Here is a 17,993-nt window from a genome sequence, read left to right as displayed (position 1 = left end):
GTGGGGAGGGGGTGTGTCCCCTCCCTTCGAACAGCTCTCCGAGCTCTCCTCACTGAGTGTAATTTCAGCTCTCTGCCCCCTGTTTTCTGACAGCTCAGATAAGCGATATAAATGATGCACTTTGGCTGTAGGAGAGAGGGCTGCAGATAAACTGGTACAATGTAGGCAAATCTGTTTTATCTCTGTGTATCACCTGAGACGAGTCAGCTCAATATATGTAAGGGTTTACAGCCACTTTAATTTGCAGAGAGTTCCTCTCACTTCTTATTTGGCTATGGGAGAGAAAGTAAAGGGAAATCTCTGAAATGGGACAAAGATGGGGGAAAAAATTCAATTTGACAGGGGCTAGAACCCTCCCTTGCTTTATCCAATATGAAAGTTTTACTTAAAACAATAATCATAAAAAGAATGTAATACTAGAGACTGTGAAAATTGTAATGTCCCCTTACACTGGAGGCCAGTTGAGATGTGCCTTGTTGCCTTGTTCCATTGGAAGGTGCCCTCTTGCATTACTTTTTAGTGTAGACATGACCCCTTACATTGGAAGATGGTAAGGATTGGCCCCCCTTAAGCCAGCCATAGATGGTTCAAATCTCAGCCGGTTCAGCAGGAACTGGCCAAGATTCAAACCACATTTGGGCAGACTGAATGTACCTAAGCTGATCGATCAACTTGGGTGCAACTAGCCTGTTGGATTTTACATGTGATTATTGCTATTGGCTTGTATAGACTAGCTATCTTTAATCATTGTGTTCTCCTGGAGGGGACAATGGGAGAACACAATGGCTCCACGGGAGAGATCCCCCTGTCAGTACTGTCTGTATTGATGGGGGAATCGAGCAAAAAATGTTTTCCTGCAACAAGTTAGAGGAAAGAAATTTTCTCCATCTCTGGCTGGCCTTACATTGATGACCAGTGAAAGTAGGAGATAAAGATCCACCATTGCCTACAGGACATGGAACCCTTACCACCCTCTGGGGAAACCCTGATTGACTTATGGAGTCCTTGACCCAAAATTGAAACCATGGAAGATTACTGAGCATTCAGAAGCTGCATTTTGAACTGCTTTGCATTGCATTTGGTGAACATGGCTTGTCCTATCAGGATGATTTCAACTGTTTTAAAGAGTCTGCAAATAGTCACAAAAGAAGCTCCAGCGTAGGCCGTTGAGCAGTACGGTGTTCAATCACGAAGCGTACAAAGCTCCTCAACTGACGTCCAACTTTGTTGGATGACTCTCCAAATCTTTACATTTACAGCGAGGTATCACGTTGAAATAACCATGTTTTCCTTCATTGTAGGTGGATAAAGTGGTAATAAACCCGTATTTTGGACTCGGAGCTCCGGACTATTCCAAAATCCAGATTCCAAAGAGGGACAAGTGGCAGAGGAGCATGAGCAGCGTCATGGAAGACAAGTACAGTCCCCGTTACCTTCTTTTGCTTTTAGTATTCTGATGGTGGCCGTAGACATGCTGGGATGGTTGGACCGTCCTCCAGTACCAGTGCCCGCCTGTTTGCGTGGAAACATGAATGCTTGGTTTTTGCTGAGCGGTTTCTTATACTTGTGATGAGCTGAGGAGGGAGGGAAAGCTAAATGATCTCTGTGCTGCTTACCTGGGAGAAACGGTAGCAGTTGGTTAGGGAAGGGTTCATACTGTTGCTTTGTGGTGATGTGTGTATCAGCCACACACGCATATTGGTGTGATGAAGTGCCATTCATTTTTAACCACTTCAGCCCCCAGAAAGTTTTACCCCATTCCTGACCAGGCCATTTTTTGTGATACAGCACTGCGTAGTTTTAACTGACAATTGGGCTGTCGTGCGATGCTGTACCCAAATAAAACTGTCCTTTTTTTCCCCCCACAAATAGAGCTTTTCTTTTGGTGATATTTGATCGCCTCTGCTCTTTTTATTTTTTGCGCTATAAACCAAAAAAAATAAAAATACCGACCATTTTGGGGGGAAAAATATTTTTTACTTTCTGCTATAAAATGCATCCAAAAAAAATTCTTTATCAATTTAGGCCAATATGTATTCTGCTACATTTTTTTTTGGTAAAACAAAATCCCAATAAGCGTATATTGATTGGTTTGCGCAAAAGTTATAGCGTCTACAAACTGCGGGATAGATTTGAGGAGTTTTATTTTTTTATTTTTTTTTCTTCTGGTAATGGCTGCGATTTTTAGCAGGACTGTGACATTGTGGAGGACAAACCTGACACTGAGTGACACTTTTTGGGGACCAGTGACACTAATACAGTGATCAGTGCTATAAAAATGCACTGATTTACAGTATAAATGGCACTGGCAGGGAAGAGGTTAACACCAGGGGTGATTAAGGGGTTAAATGTTTCCTAGGGAGCTGCTTACTAAATGTGGGGCAGTGTCACACTGAAGGAAAAGAGAGATCCGTGACTCAGCTTAGCTGAATCGCAAGATCCCTTTCCCTTCCTGACAGATCCACAGTTTGCCTTGTTTAAACAGGCAGATGGCTGCTCTGTCTCTCCTGTAAATGATCGGCGGGTCGCAGCGGGCATTGTGTGCACGCCCCCTTAACCGTACCGGTAAGTGATTTTGTGCAGCTGGGCAGCCCTGCTGCAGTAAATGTGCGTGGGGTGGTCCAGAAGCTGTTAAAGTGGTTGTAAACCTCAGACATGAAAACTGAACAAAGCATATTCCTCTATAGTGTGTACATATTTATATATAGTTGTGTGGTGTGTGTGTGTATGTATGTATGTATATATATATATATATATATATATAATTATATTATAATATAATTTTTTTTTTTTCAAAATTTTTTTTGTTTTATAGCGCAAAAAATATAAACCGTAGAGGTGGTCCAATACCCCCAAGAGAGAGCTCTATTTGTGGGGAAAACATTATCAAAATGTCATATTGGTACAGTGTTGTTGTATGACCGCGCAATTGTCATTCAAAATGTGACAGCGCTGAAAGCTGAAAATTGGCCTGGGCAGGAAGGGGGTGAAAATGCCCGGTATTGAAGTGGTTAAAGTAGAACCAATGGCAACTTTTTTTTTTTTTTTTGTAGAGGAAGAGAGACGTTATAACCCCTGTCAGCTTTTTGCCATCTGTGTCCCATTGGGGAGATTTCCCTTCACTTCCTATCCCATAGCTACATCAGGAATTGAGAGGAAATCCTTCCAAAGTCAGAGAATCCCTGGGTTCTCACCAGAACTAGTGTCCCCATTGGAAAATTTCTACTTTTCTGTTCTGGTGACAAACCAAAATTTGGCATTTTCTTTCACTTTTGGCAATAATGGTAAACAGGATAAATACAGAGGGTGAAGAATCTCCCAAATGTGACACAGACCACAATAAAAATCTGAAAGATATTATAATCCCTCCACTCTATCCAAAACTTAAAAAAAAAAATGGTTTTAGTTCTACTTTAAAACCATTGTCAGGATTTTTTTTTTCCCTCTGTGTCTCGTTGGGGACGTTTCCCTTCCTATCCTGCCAGCATTGCTGATCAGGACAGTTATAGAGGGGGGAACCTGACAGTGGTTCTGACCCCTCACTACTCTATCCAAATACAATAAAAGCATCATTTTTATGTTAAACTATTTATTGCAGGTACTTGTATAGCATTGTCAATCAATTTAAGCAGTGTGTGTGTGTATATGTGTGTGTGTGTATATATGTGTGTGTGTGTGTGTGTGTGTGTGTGTATATGTGTATGTATATGTATATATATATATATAATATATATTAATTATATATCGGTCCCTAACTCACAGTCATACATACACATACTAGGGCCAAGTTAAACAGGAGCCGATAAACCTACCTGCATGTCTTTGGAGTGTGGGAGGAAACCGGAGTACCCGGAGGAAACCCGCACAGGGAGAACATGCAAACTCCAGGCAGGTAGTGTCATGGTTGGGATTTGAACCAACGACCCTAGTGCTGCTAGGTGGAAGTTCTTACCACTTAGCTACTGTGCACTAAAAAATATTTGTAAAAAGTACACTACAGTGTCATCTCACGTTGAAATAGATGAATTGACAATTTATTTATTTTTAGTATTATTTATTTATTCATTTTTGCAAATAAAGTGTCGAATGTAATGTACCTTAATTTTGTCCAATAGGGAGCGCCAGTGGGTGGACGATTTCCCTCTGCATCGCAGCGCCTGTGAAGGAGATTCCACACTATCAAGTCGATTATTAGATGAGGGATTTTCGGTGAACCAATTAGACAATGACCAATGGGCCCCCATACATTATGCTTGCTGGTGAGTGTACTGATGACTTTATATTGTGTCGGAGGAGATTTCCTGAGCAAAAATAAATGTCTGGTACACACAGGTGTTTATTTTTATTTATTTTTTTTTCTTGTTCAACCCAGCCGGCTGAATGGGAAAAAAAATATAACTGTCATTGGCTGCCAGCGCCGATCGACTGCTGTGTGTTTTTTTTTTTTTTTTTTTTTTTTTTTTTCCCCCCAGCATGCCTGCTCGACAGAAGCCATTTAGGCTGGCTGAATGTCGGTCAGTTTCTGTTGAACCTGCCAATATTCGTCCAGTATGTACCAGCCTTTAAACTTGAACTTGAATCCCTGTTTATCTTTTTTTTTTTTTTGACTGCAATCACACCTGAGCATTCAGTGAACCCATACAAAAGTGAATCTTTCAGAAATGCGTAAAAAAAGTGTGTCACACTTGAGGTGCTATTCATTGTTGAGGGCACCCCAAACGCAGAAAGCAGACGAGTGGTCAAAAAAACAAAAAATTTGAGAAACCTGTGAAGTTCAATACCCAAAAAGCTACACGAGCTACAGTACTTTGATGCACGTAGGACAGCCTATTGAAATTAATGGGCTTGCCCTATGCGTGTAGCAAAAAGAGTGTTCACGAAAGGCTAGGTGTGAATTCTAATTCATCCCAAAGGTGTTCTGTCGGGTTGAGGTCAGGACTCTGTGCAAGTTAGTCAAGTTCCTCCCCCTCCAAACTCGCTCATTCATGTCTTTATGGACCTTGCTTTGTGCACTGGCATGCAGTCATGTTGGAACAGGAAGGGGCCATCCCCAAACTGTTCCCAAAAAAGTTGGGAGCATTAAATTGTCCAAAATGTCTTGGTATGCTGACGCCTTAAGAGTTCCCTTCACTGTATTGAAGGGTTCAAGCCCAACCCCTGAAGAATAACCTCACACCCTAATCCCCCCTCCACCAAATAATTTGGACCTGTGCACAAAGCAAGGTCCGTAAAGATATAGATGAGCGAGTTTGGGGTGGAGGGACTTGACTGGCCTGCACAGAGTCCTGACCTCAACCCGATAGAACACCTTTGGGATGAATTAGAGCGTTCTTTTCTTTCAACATCAGTGCCTGACCTCACAAATGTTTTTCTGGAAGGATGGTCAAACATTCCCATAGACACACTCCTATACATTGTGGACAGCCTTCCCAGAAGAGTTGAAGCTGTTATAGCTGCAAAGGGTGGGCCAACTCAATATTGATATATAAATAAAATTAAATAAACTATAATATAAAAAAAATGGTCTCTCTATCTCTATCATTTGTATGTGTATTTGGGGTGTTTTAAGTAATTTTCTAATTTTAAGAAAAAAGTAGATTTTTTACATGTATGTCAGAATTGGCCAAGTAAGCAAGTGGGTAATCTCTGAAGAGCGATCCACATTACAATGCCTCCTCACTGCCTGCTTGGACCCCACACTAGTGTAGCGCAACTGATGGCCTCATTCACTTGAATGCATCACACTCGGTAGGGGGTACATGGGCATGTGTACACCCCTGCCACTGCAGCTGGAGGAGGCACAGTAATAATACAGTGTGGTCCCTGGGGGAGGAGTTTCCTCCTGCCTGCAGCAGACTGATGACATCATCTCAGCCTTGGCAAAGTCTCCAGACTGGAGCTCAGGAATGTCTGTTTTTTTTTTTTAAATGATTATAGCATACATAGGTTACAATAAAGGGCAACAGTATGCTTATCAGGAATGTAATCTGAGGCTGTGATTATAGTAGGCAGACCCCACACCTATGCGTTTTTATTGCTTTTTGTAGAAACGCACTACAGTCCATTTAACATGGTTTCCTTTGGGGCGCGTTCACATCTATGCTTTTTTTCAGCCACTGAGTTTTTGCAAAGGGTCATGGAATTTTTAAAAAGCAAAACAGTGCATTTTTGGTTCAATAGAATTGAATGAAGCGTTTTTTGCTGCGATTTGTGTTTTTTAATCCACCCAACAAACAATAAAAAAAAAATGCTAAATGCATAAAAAAAAGTGGATCAAAAGCAAACTGCGTAGATGTGAACCGAGGCTTTTCATTTTAAAAGTGTACAGAGAACTTTGTCATTATAGAAATATGTAAACCTCCATCTCCAGCTCAAAAAAGGCAAAAAACTTTTTTTTAAATATGTTCAATAGCCACAAAGAATATAAATCCACTTTGTGTGCACTAAATTCTTTTGCAAACTCAGATATTACCATTTAAAGGTAGCAGTGACATCATCATGGTGCTGTACATAGCCTGTGCAGAGAGTAGAGCTGTGGGAGGGACCATACAGGCTCCACCCACCACAGGCTGCCTGCAGAAAACTACAGGAGGGGGGCGGAGACGAGACCAGTCACCCTGCACAAGTAGAGAGGGCAGCAGTGAGCGGTCTTTATGCCCCAGCACAGAGGGAAATTTTCTATTTGGATTACTGCACAGATCTGGAAGAAATGCACAAAGGACACTAAGATTATTGGAAGAATTCACATGACCAATGTATTTAGACAATGTTTGCTTATCCCGGAGTTCAGCTTTAACTTATAACATAACTTATTAAATATATGCTCGGCTAATACTGTTGGGGGAGTGTTAGAACCACTGATGGATTTTTCTCTTTCTCTTCCAATAGTATTTATTGGTTTTAACAGGTAGAAAATACAAGATACATTCTGAAAACAGTGAAAATAGAAAAAAAATCTTGGCCTACGAGGCATTGCGAAAATATAATGTCAACTTCAGTATCACAATAGTTGGTGTACCATGGGTGATTAAAGAGGAGTTCCCCTTAAAAAAAATAAAAAAAATGTCAGCAGCTACAAATGCTGCAGCTGCTGACTTTTAATAATCGGACACTTACCTGTCCCAGGGTCCAGCGATGAGGGGGAACTATGCCCCGCTCGTTCCCCCCTCCGCTCGGCGCCACCGGCATTCTAAGTGCGCTGTGATTGGCTGCGCAGTCATGTGGGACCTGTGACTTGTCTCAGATGACTGACAGGAAGGAAGGGGCAGGGCTGAGCCCTTCCTGCGCCAAGGGGAAGTGATGTCACCAGCCCAGGCACTGAAGGAGGCAGACTATGAGGGACCCCCTAGCAACAGGCATTTAGAGGCGAGTTTAAAAAAAAAAAAAATTCCGAATGTTTTTTTCATATTTTTTTTTTTCTAGGAATTTTTATGAATTTTTTATTTTATTTTTTTCTGTACAACACCGCTACAAGTAACTACATCCAACTTTGACTGAACTCAACCCATACATGGTTAGGCATTATTGAGAAAATCATAACTTGGATCCTAACTGTTTAGGTATATATTGCCCCAAGGATTGTTGCAACAGTACTTCTTTGCGTGCAAGAGAGAAGAGGATAGGCGAGAGTCCCACCAGCCACCCCTATGGGATCACGCTGTGGATGGGGGGGACCTCGGCCACCTCACTCCTCACCATGTGACCATGAGGCCCCTTACCGCTTACTGATCTCTCGTATCACTGATGGGTTTTTACTCTCATATGAGGCTCCAGTAGAGGCAGAGTGTGCCATACTAAAAGGAATTGTAATGATTTCTTTGTTTCACAAGGTACGGGAAGGTGGAGGCCACCAGCGTGTTACTGGATAAAGGCAAATGTAATCCCAACTTGCTGAATGGACAACTCAGCTCTCCTCTACACTTTGCTGCTGGAGGTGGCCATGCTGAAATCGTGCAGATCCTTCTCAATCACCCAGAGATAGATAGGGTAAGTCGTGACTTCTTGGTGTTCAGATTATATGAATTTGTGTCATACCAGCTATTTTCATTAAACAATTCCCCAATGCTCCGTTTTGCCAGCAAACCAATGTCACAATAAAAACAGAGGTCTCAGCTGCATGCATTAGCAGTTATTTGCTGAATGCATGCACCACCTTGGTATAGATGTAGGAGATGTGTTCCCAAGTCTAGTCTGCTTCTGTACTTCTGTTCTTCTTGAGTCTGGCTTCGTTCACACTTATTTGTTTTTGAGCTGGGAGCTACAAGACGCTTAACAAGCAAAAACCTTTTGTTTTCAATAGACCTTGTTCACATCTGAGCGTTCTGCCACTTGTAGCAAAACACCTGTCCCTTGAAGTACAAGAACTACTTTCCAGGCAGAATGTAAATTTTTTGTCCCCATAGACTTCAATGGAAACGGCTGACATGCCCAACATGAGCGTGTTTTATTTTTATTTTTCAAATGTTTCGTAGCCACACATAAGAGTTCCCATCAGAGTATCTACCCCCACCCTCTTGAGTCTGACACCCCCCCTTACATCGGGGTCCCTGTATTTACACTTACATCCCCATCAGTCTCCCCACTCACAGTCCCCTTTTATAAAGGGGGTTGTTGAAGCAGAGACCATAGGGAGCCTCTGCTGGCTGCAGTTTGGTGAATCCTGTGTTAGGGTAACATGCTATTTTTCTGGAAAATCAGAGGTAGGTTTGATGGATGGACTGTCCTTCCCACCTCAAGCTTCCTTTTTACTGCTTTTAGATTGATGAGCCGTTTTCTCTCATTAAATTCTCTGTAAGTCTGCAGACTGCAGCTCTGACATTTCCTTGTGAATAGAAGACTACATACCGTAGTTTGCCGTTTGAACTTAACCGTCTTTTTTTTTTTTTTTTGGTTATAGCACATCACCGATCAGCAAGGGCGCACACCTCTGGATATATGTGAAGAAAACAAGCAGAGTAAATGGGAGGAGACGGCGGAGCTGTTGAAGAATTCCCTCAACAAACCCGTAAGAAGATTGCTTTCTCTTTTCTTTTTCGTTTTCTCTCCTTTTTCGCTTTCTCTTTCCTCTCCTTTCGCTTTTTCCTCTTTTTTTTTTTTTTTTTTGCTCGCTTCTGCTTTCTCTCCTTTTTTGTTTTCTCTTCTCTCCTCCTTTTTTTTCCTTTTGCTTTCTCTTTATTTTTAATTTTTTTATTTAGATTTTCAATTTTACTCTTTTCTTTGTTTTCTCTCCTTTCTTTCGCTTTCTTTAGCTTTCGCTCCTTTTTTTTCCTCCTATTTCTCTTTTTGTTTTCTCTCCTTTTTTCGCTTTACTTCTTTCCTTTTTTCTCTTTTATTTTTTTATTTATTTTATTTTTTTCCAAGTTTCGCTCCTTTTTTTTTTTTTTTTTTTTTCTTTCGTTCTCTCCTTTTTCTGTGTTTGCTCTCTGTTTTTTGTGGGAGTTTTTTCTCTTCTTGTTCTTTCTCTTTTTTGCTTTCTCTCCCTTTTCGTGCTTTTTCTCTTTCGCTTTCTCTCTTGCTTTTTCTCTTTCGCTTTCTCTCCCGCTTTCTTTCTTTTCGCTTTCTCTCTCGCTTTTTTTCTTTTCGCCTTCTCTCTCTCTTTTTCTCTTTTCGCGTTCTCTCTTTCTTTCACTTTTTTCTTTGTTTTCTCTCCTCCTTTTTTTATTTCGCTTTCTCTTTTTTTTACTTTTTTCTTTCGTTTTCTCTCCCTTTTCTGTTTTTGCTTTCTGTTTTTTTTTTTTTTTTTTTTTCCTCCTTCTTATATCTTTTTGTTCTCTTTTGCGTTCTTCTTCGCTTTTTCTCTTTTCGCTTTTTCTCTTTTCACTTTTTCTCTTTTCACTTTCTCTCCTGCTTTTTCTCTTTGTCGATTTTTCTCTTTTTTTCGCTTTCTCTCTCGCTTTTCACTTTCTCTTTCACTTTTTTCTTTGTTTCCTCTCCCTTTTTTTTTTTATTTATTTATTTATTTTTTTTGCTTTCTCTCCTTTTTCACGCTTTTTTTCTTTCCCTTTCTTTTTTATTTATTTATTTTTTTTTCTTTCGATTTTTCTCTTTTTACTTTTTTCTTTTCTCTCCTTTTTTTTTTCTTTCACTTTCTCGAGCTTTAGCTTTTTCTCTTACTTTTTTTTTTTTTCTCTTGCCTTTTCTCCTTTTTCACTTTCTCTCCCTTTTCGAGCTCTTTCTTCTTTTTTTTTTTTCCTCTCCTTTTTTGCTTTCTCTCTTTTTCACGCTTTCTCTCTTTCCTTCTTCGTCGTGGTGTGTTTTTTGCTTTTTCTCTCCCTTTTTTTTTTTTTGTTCTCTTTCTGCCTATGTGGAAGGTGGATCCATGTTCTGGGATGTTTAAAACATCAGCTTATCAGCCATTTTTCTTTCTCACCTGTGCAATATAACCTTCTGTTAACCCCTTCTTTGATGGCACTCTGTCACTTTTTCTCTCCGTCAGTATGAAAAGGTGCGCATCTATCGGATGGACGGCTCCTACCGCTCAGTGGAGTTGAAGCATGGAAATAACACAACGGTGCAGCAGATTATGGAGGGGATGCGTCTGTCTCAGGAAACGCAACAGTTCTTTGCTATCTGGATCTGTTCTGAAAATATCAGTAAGGAGACTTGTGATTTGTGAATAGCAGCCAGCCTGTTCATCCACCCACAGCCAAGCACAATATACAGTAACCAAGTCAGGACATGGCTTTCACTTATCTGGGCGCTGTGATATGAAATCTGATTGGTTGCTTTGGATTTACTCTGTAGATTATTGCACCTCTTTACATTGCTGTCTGACCCTATTGGAAATGCTCCCCCTCGCTCCCTGTGTGGTCACTAGGGCAGGACAGGAAATGAGGCAATCTCCTATACAGGGACACAGTAACGAGTTGTTTTTTACCCTGTTGGAGGAAATTGGACCCTGCTTTATACGTTTTTTTTTTTTTCCCCTTATTTTAGATCAACTGAGGGTATTGAGTTCTGTTTATAGAGGTTTCCTATAATTATTATTTTTTTCTTCTATTGGTTTAACTTGGTGGACTTGTGTTTTTTTTTTTTTTTGTGTGTTATGTTTTTTCAACCTTAACTACAAAACAACAATAGAAACCTGAGAGGATTTGTCTCTTACCCACTATATGCAAATCTTAAAATAATAGCAAATTGGTCAAACTATTTTTGGCATTTTATTTTGTTTGTTACTATCAATGTATAAGATTGGTGACTTAGCAGGGATAAGTTAAACTCATGCATGGACTGCCTGCATCTAGCAGTTTATCTCTGGTGATTTCATGAATGCAGTGCAGCATAGAAATTGTGATGGTTTCTGTCAACGAAGACATTAAGTCAAATGTGTGTCAAGAAGATGCCTTCCTTATTCACAGTCTTAGTTTCCAGTTCATTCGAAAATGAGAACCCCCAACTCCCCCCCCCCCCCAACTTCCTCCCCCCAACTTCCTCCCCCCCAACTTCCTCCATATTCTATCAACAAGGGACACTGGTGCTCGCTCAGGCTCCTGGTAGCCAGACTATCCTCCACATTAAGAAAGAGAGTCAGCACATTGTTAGAACAGACGATCTACAATAACACGTTTTCAGCCGTTATGGCCTCCCCCATAGCTGAAGTAGAGCCATTCCAGACGACACGCGTTAAACTTTATATCAAGCTTAGAGCTAGAGTTTTATCAAGCTAAAGCATAGATTAGTGACCGTGTGCCAACTGTCTTGGATGATTGTCTGATTTTCAGTTAATTGGTCCAGACTGCAGACAGCATTGATGTAAACGCCGAAATGTTTACTCTGGCCCCATAGGTTATATTTGCAAAGCTGTTTGCTCTACCTGGACTTATTAAAGAGTATGTAAACCCAATATTTCATATTCCTCATATATGCCTGCTGTACCATGTACTTGTATGAAAAAGTATCCCATTTGCTTTGTGTTGCTTCCTTTGTGTGAAATCCCTGCTGTTCCTGGGTTTCCTGTTAAAAATTGACCACACCAAGCAGGGTAGCACAGTGTGGTCAGTTCTCTAGCTATGCTGGGAACTCAGCCTGTTCTCCTTAAATGGTCAGGCTTGTCCTGACACACCACCCTGCACACCTTTCCCTCGGAAGATCAGTGTGCTGTTGCTTCTCATCCCAAGCTCTTATGCAGCTGAGAACAGAGAGGGTATATGTAAATTAAATAAAAATATATATATATATATTATACACACACGCACAAATATTTTGTCTTTTATTTCTATTTTAACCACTTCAATACCATTGAGACAGAGCTGTCTTTTGGTGGTATTTAAAGCTAAGCTCCACTTGTTCGCGCCCCCTCCACTGCCACATTTTGCACTTTTTGGGGGGGAGGGGATATCTGTCAGAACCAGATTCCCACTTCTGGGTAAGATCGCCGCACTTTTATTGTGGCGATCTACGAAATTTCTCTAACACCCCCCCCCCCTTCCTTCTGGGAGAAGCATAGCTCCCAGAAGACAGCGGGACCATTCAGAAAGCACAGCACGATTCTCGGATGCACAGTAGGAAACATGCTGTGAAGCCGTAAGGCTTTACTTTCTGTTAACCTTGGTGACGATGCGGGCGCCTGCACCCAAATCCAATTGACGAATTGGCTAGGGGTGCTGACATCGTTGGATCCCTGGACAGGTAAGTGTCCTTTTTTTTAATTAGTTTTTTCCAGGTTTTAATCACCACTGGGTTTTTATATTTTTTTGCTAAACAAACGAAAAAAGACTTAATATTTGCTGTTAAATAATTTAGCAAATAGGTATTTTTTCTTCTTCACTGATGGGCACTGGTGAGGCTGCACTGATTATCAGCCTAAATGATGTGCTGACCGGCTTGCCAGTTAACGGCTCTCCTTACCTTCCACAGACACAGCGTGGGAGGAAAGCACTGCCGATTATCGGCAAGTCTGTTTACATTGGATCAGTTGTGATTGGACACAGCTGATCACCTGATAAAGGGCCACTGTAATTGGTCCTTTACCCAAAGGACACAGCGGTCACAGAACATGCTCTGTACACGAAGGGGACGGGATTCTGGGAGGACATCTAATAACGTCCTCCCAGAACTGGACAACTGAGCTATCGCTGTCTTTTTCCGCTATAGCACGATCAGGAACTGGTTAAACTGAATGGGTTGTTTTACAAGTTGATTGTTTACAATCGCTTTAAGCTCAGAGTTCAGGTGTTCTAAAAGAACAGTTGGCCTTTTATATGCTAAACTGGCACTAACTGCTATTCACGTTGTGTTGCAGCAATCTGCTAGACATTTTATACGGTAACCCTGGCCAAGCACTTTGTAATTCTCTTGTTTTTAAGTGCTAATGTTTCTTGGTTTCATGAAATTAAAAAAGGAAAAATCAAATGAAGATGCTATTTTGAGTAGTGTTGAGATGGTTTCCTACAACTTTCACCCCATTTTCAATAATTTATTTGCTGAAAACTTGCAAACAATTGTGGCTGAAAGCCATCAAATTACCTCTAAACGATCCTGTCTATGACCAGCATTATCACGCTTTCACAAAGTCACTCTGAAATTGCATTGTGATTGTGTTTCCTGAGTTTACCAAAGTTTCCTTTTTTGTTGCTTTTAATTCTTCCAGGCCTGCAGCTAAAGCCATTCCACAAACCTCTGCAACACATCAGGGACTGGGCAGAGATTGTTAATGAGCTCACCAACCTGGACCCCCAGAGGGAGACTCCGCAGCTCTTCCTACGCAGAGACGTGAAGTTACCGCTGGACGTTGAGAAAAAGGTGAGGCGGTACAGATCCTCCCCCACTCAATGACAGTACAAAAAGTAGTAGCAACCAATTAAGGTTTTTCTCCTGATTAGACAACTTTCACATCAGCCGTGGAAGAATTTACCCCCTTCCTGACCAGAGCACTTTTTGCGATTCGGCACTGCAACGCTTTAACTGACAATTGCGCGGTTGTGCGTTGTTGTACCCAAACAAAATTGACGTCCTTTTTTTCCCACAAATAGAGCTTTGTTTTGGTGGTATTTGATCGCCTCTGCGGTTTTTATTTTTTGCGCTATAAACAAAAAAGGAGTGACCATTTTGAAAAAAACACAATATTTTTTACTTTTTGCTATAATAAATATCCCCCAAAAATATATAAAAAAAACTTTTTCCCTCAGTTTAGGCCGATACGTATTCTTCTACATATTTTTGGTAAAAGAAAAAGGCAATAAGCGATTGATTGGTTTGCGCAAAAGTTATAGCATTTACAAAATAGGGGATAGTTTTATGGCATTTTTATTTAAAAAAAAATTTTATTTTTTAATGGCTGCGATCAGGGATTTTTATCATGACTGCGACATTGTCATTTATACAGCAATCGGTGCTATACAAATGCACTGATTCCTGTGTAAATGACACTGGCAGTGAAGGGGTTAACCAGGAGATGGCAGTGTATGGGGTTAAGTGTGTCCTAGGGGCATGTTGCTAACTGTGGGGGGCATGGCTGTGTTGTGCACATCACTGATCTCTGCTCCAATCACAGGGAGCAGAGATCAGTGTCACTTGTTGCTAGGCAGAACGGGGAGATGCCGTTTACATAGTCATCTCCCCGTTCTTCCTCTCCGTGAAGCGATCGCGGGTATCCCCGAAGCGTTCGAGTCCACGGGACCCGCGACCAGACTCACAGAGCTTCACGCGTCCCCGCCGCCTCTTAAAGGGCAACGTGCAGGTACGTGATTTTGCCTGTACGTGCCCTTCTGCTGACGTATATCGGCATGAGGCGGTCGGGAAGCCGTTAAATGAAATGGATATTGTTTAACTTATAATAATTTTTTTCTATCTTCATATTTTCTGTGAGTATTATTTTTTTAAGAATAAAAAAAGTAAAATATTGTACATGCATGTTTCAAATTTACCATTTGCAGCCACCTGGTGGCATGCTTCCTGGAGGCTGTTGCATAGAGCTCAAAGTAGAACTCCTGGATAAACCTAACTAATCCTAAAAATGCTCCCCCAACACCTATGCTGACTAACCTGTGTAAGAAAGATATGTATACTTGCTTATTTCCATGCTGCTCCAGTCTGCTCACGTGATCTCCCTGTGCCAGCCAGTGCAGGGGAGAGGAGAGAGTGCTTGACAACAGCTGGTAAAACCTGGAGCAGTGACATCACCCAATGGCCCATCAGATGTCTGTGCTTTCTCCTCTCCCCTGCAGCCGCCGCTGGCGGACATGGGAGATCACATGACCAGACCAGATCAAATGTTTTAAAAGGTAACTCCACTTTGGTGGGGGGAAAAAAAATGGCAAAGAAAAAATATAGCGTATACAATTGCGATACAAGTCATATTGTAATTGAATGTTATTAAAAATGACCTTTCCTTTTCAATCTGCAGCCGCTGTCATTTGCTATAAATGCAAAGCAATGTGGCTACATGGAGTTGTTCTGTAAACCGAATGTGTACTGACCACTCCCCAAAAACATTTTCTGCTTGTGTGATTGGCTCACTGATTTTCCCAGAAGTCTGCACTAAGATACAAGTCAGATTTCAGGCATCCCCTGCAACAAAAAATGTCATTTTTGGTGAGATATTTCTAATAGGACCACGTCTAAAGGGATGCAGGCCCTATGACTGACAGTCACCAGCTCTCTGCTCACAGTGCCCTGAGAACTGAGCGGTCTGCATTGTTTGACCGCTCGGTTCTCCGTCCGAGAGCCAGCGAGGGGACAGATGCCATAACTCCCAGGCATGTGTGAAGGAGTTGCTCCAAGGAATACTGAGAATGTAAATGAGCTGCACATATGCAGCTTAGTGTGCTTTCTACAGATGCTTGCAAGCAGACAGGTAAGAATGTTTTATTGCAAAAGAGACATGGGGGTTATTTACGAAAGGTAAATCCACTTTGCACTGCAAGTGCACTTGAAAGTGCATTGAAAGTCCACTTGGAAGTGCAGTTGCTCTAAAGGGTAGTTCTGAAATGAGGGGAAGCTCTGCTGATTTTATCATCCAATCATGTGCAAGCAAAAATACTGTCTTTTATTTTCCTTGCATGTCCCCCTCGGATCTACAGCAACTTTACGTAAAAGTGCACTTGCAGTGCAAAGTGGATTTTCCTTTAGTAAATAACCCTCATAGTATGTAATTTGCAAACAAAAAAGCTGCTTAAAAAGTTTTACTTTTACAGTTAGCCTTGGCACACACTGATGCGGTACTTGGAGCCATTAAAAATGAATGGGCTCCAATTACACCACACAGCACAGAAATGCGGTGTGATTCCTGTGTGAATTGCATGCAGTGTGAATCAGGTCTGAAAGTAATTTTAAAGTTTATCTTTTTAAAATAGCAAACATGTCATACTTACCTGCTCCGTCCAATGGTTTTGCACAGAGCACTCCCAATTCTCTTCTTCTGGGGTCCCCCACCAACGATCTTGGCTACTCCTCTTCCATTGACACACACACAGTGCACCTCCTTTCTGGATCTGATTGACAGCAGCAGGAGCCAATGGCTCCCGCTGCTCTCATGGAGCCCAGTGTGGAGGAAGAGAGTGCAGGGCCCATGGTTGGATCGAGATCAGGTCAGGTAAGTAAGGGCTCTGGGAGGGGGCAGCTAACAATAGATGTGTTTTTTTGCTATAATGCAGAGAATGCATTTGGCCAGGGGTCTCCAAACGTTCCAAACAAAGAGCCAGTTTACTGTCCTTCAGACTGGGGGGGGGCGGGCGCAGATGTTTGTTTCAGTGGGAGGAATAGTACCCCATTGTTGGTGTCAGTAGGAAAAATAATGTCCATCATTGATATCAGTAGGAAGAAAGAAATTATCCCCATCGTTGATGTCAGTGGTTGGAATATTGTCTTGTATCGGTGAGAGGAACACTGCCGCAAGGGCCGGATAAAGGCGAACAAAGGGCCGCATGGTGCTGCTCTTGTTTGTATATAAAGTGACGGGAAACAAAGTATTTGATCTTCTGCTGATTTTGTACATTTGCCCACTGACAAAGAAATGATCAGTCTATATAATATTAATGGTAGGTTTATTTTAACAGCGAAATACAGAATAACAACAAAAATATCCAGAAAAATGCATTTCAAAAAAGCTTATAAATTGATTTGCATTTTAATGAGTGAAATAAGTATTTGACCCCTTCGCAAAACCTGACTTAGTACTTGGTGGCAAAACCCTTGTTGGCAATCGGAGGTCAGACGTTTCTTGCAGTTGTCCACCAGGTTTGCACACATCTCAGGAGGGATTTTGTCCCACTCCTCTTTGCAGATCCTCTCCAAGTCATTAAGGTTTCGAGGCTGATGTTTGGTAACTTGAACCTTCAGCTCTCTCCACATATTTTCTATTGGATTAAGGTCTGGAGACTGGCTGGGCCAATCCAGGACCTTAATGTGCTTCTTCTTGAGCCACTCCTTTGTTACCTCGGCTGTGTGTTTTGGGTCATTATCTTGCTGCAATACCCATCCATGACCCATTTTAAATTCCCTGGCTTAAGGAAAGAGGTTCTCACCCAAGATTTGATGGTACATGGCCCCGTCCATCGTCCCTTTTGATGCAGTGAAGTTGTCCTGTCCCCTAAGGAGAAAAACACCCCCAAAGCATAATGTTTCCACCTCCATTTTTGACGGTGGGGATGGTGTTCTTGGGGGTCATAGGCAGCATTCCTCCTCCATCATCTCCTCCTCCTCCTCCATCATCTCCTCCTCCTCCTCCATACCAAAGAGCTTGATTTTGGTCTCATCTGCCCACAACACTTTCACCCAGTTCTCCTCTGAATCATTCAGATGTTCATTAGAAAACTTCAGACTGGCCTGTACATGTGCTTTTTTGGGCAGGGAGACCTAGCGGGCGTTGCAGGATTTCAGTCCTTCACGGCGTAGTGCGTTACCAATTGTTTTCTTGGTGACTGGTGCCAGCTGCCTTGAGATCATTGACAAGATTCTCCCGTGTAGTTCTGCGCTCATTCCTCATCGTTCTCATGATCATTAAAACTCCACGAGGTGAGCTCCAGACCGAGGGAGATTGTCAATCGCACCAGCTG

The 17,993-nt window shown here is 41.7% G+C and overlaps 1 protein-coding gene across 2 annotated transcripts in view; it reads left to right on the top strand.

Annotated features, from left to right (window-relative positions):
- KRIT1 (KRIT1 ankyrin repeat containing) overlaps positions 1 to 17,993 on the top strand; it is an 82,675-nt gene that overhangs the window by 48,580 nt on the left and 16,102 nt on the right. For both annotated transcript variants that reach the window (XM_077490803.1, XM_077490804.1), the window contains 6 exons: positions 1,302 to 1,417; positions 4,116 to 4,259; positions 7,830 to 7,986; positions 8,897 to 9,004; positions 10,436 to 10,592; positions 13,589 to 13,740. In XM_077490803.1, coding sequence (XP_077346929.1) covers positions 1,302 to 1,417; positions 4,116 to 4,259; positions 7,830 to 7,986; positions 8,897 to 9,004; positions 10,436 to 10,592; positions 13,589 to 13,740 — 834 coding nt within the window. The remainder of the gene's footprint in view (positions 1 to 1,301; positions 1,418 to 4,115; positions 4,260 to 7,829; positions 7,987 to 8,896; positions 9,005 to 10,435; positions 10,593 to 13,588; positions 13,741 to 17,993) is intronic.

The sequence above is a fragment of the Lithobates pipiens genome, unplaced genomic scaffold (genome assembly GCF_037356315.1).
Source record: "Lithobates pipiens isolate NorthernLeopardFrog02 unplaced genomic scaffold, aLitPip1_a1.2 Scaffold_19, whole genome shotgun sequence".
Classification (NCBI taxonomy): domain Eukaryota; kingdom Metazoa; phylum Chordata; class Amphibia; order Anura; family Ranidae; genus Lithobates; species Lithobates pipiens.
The sequence above is the reverse complement of the archived record's forward strand: the minus strand, read 5'-3'. Positions and strand labels throughout refer to the sequence as shown.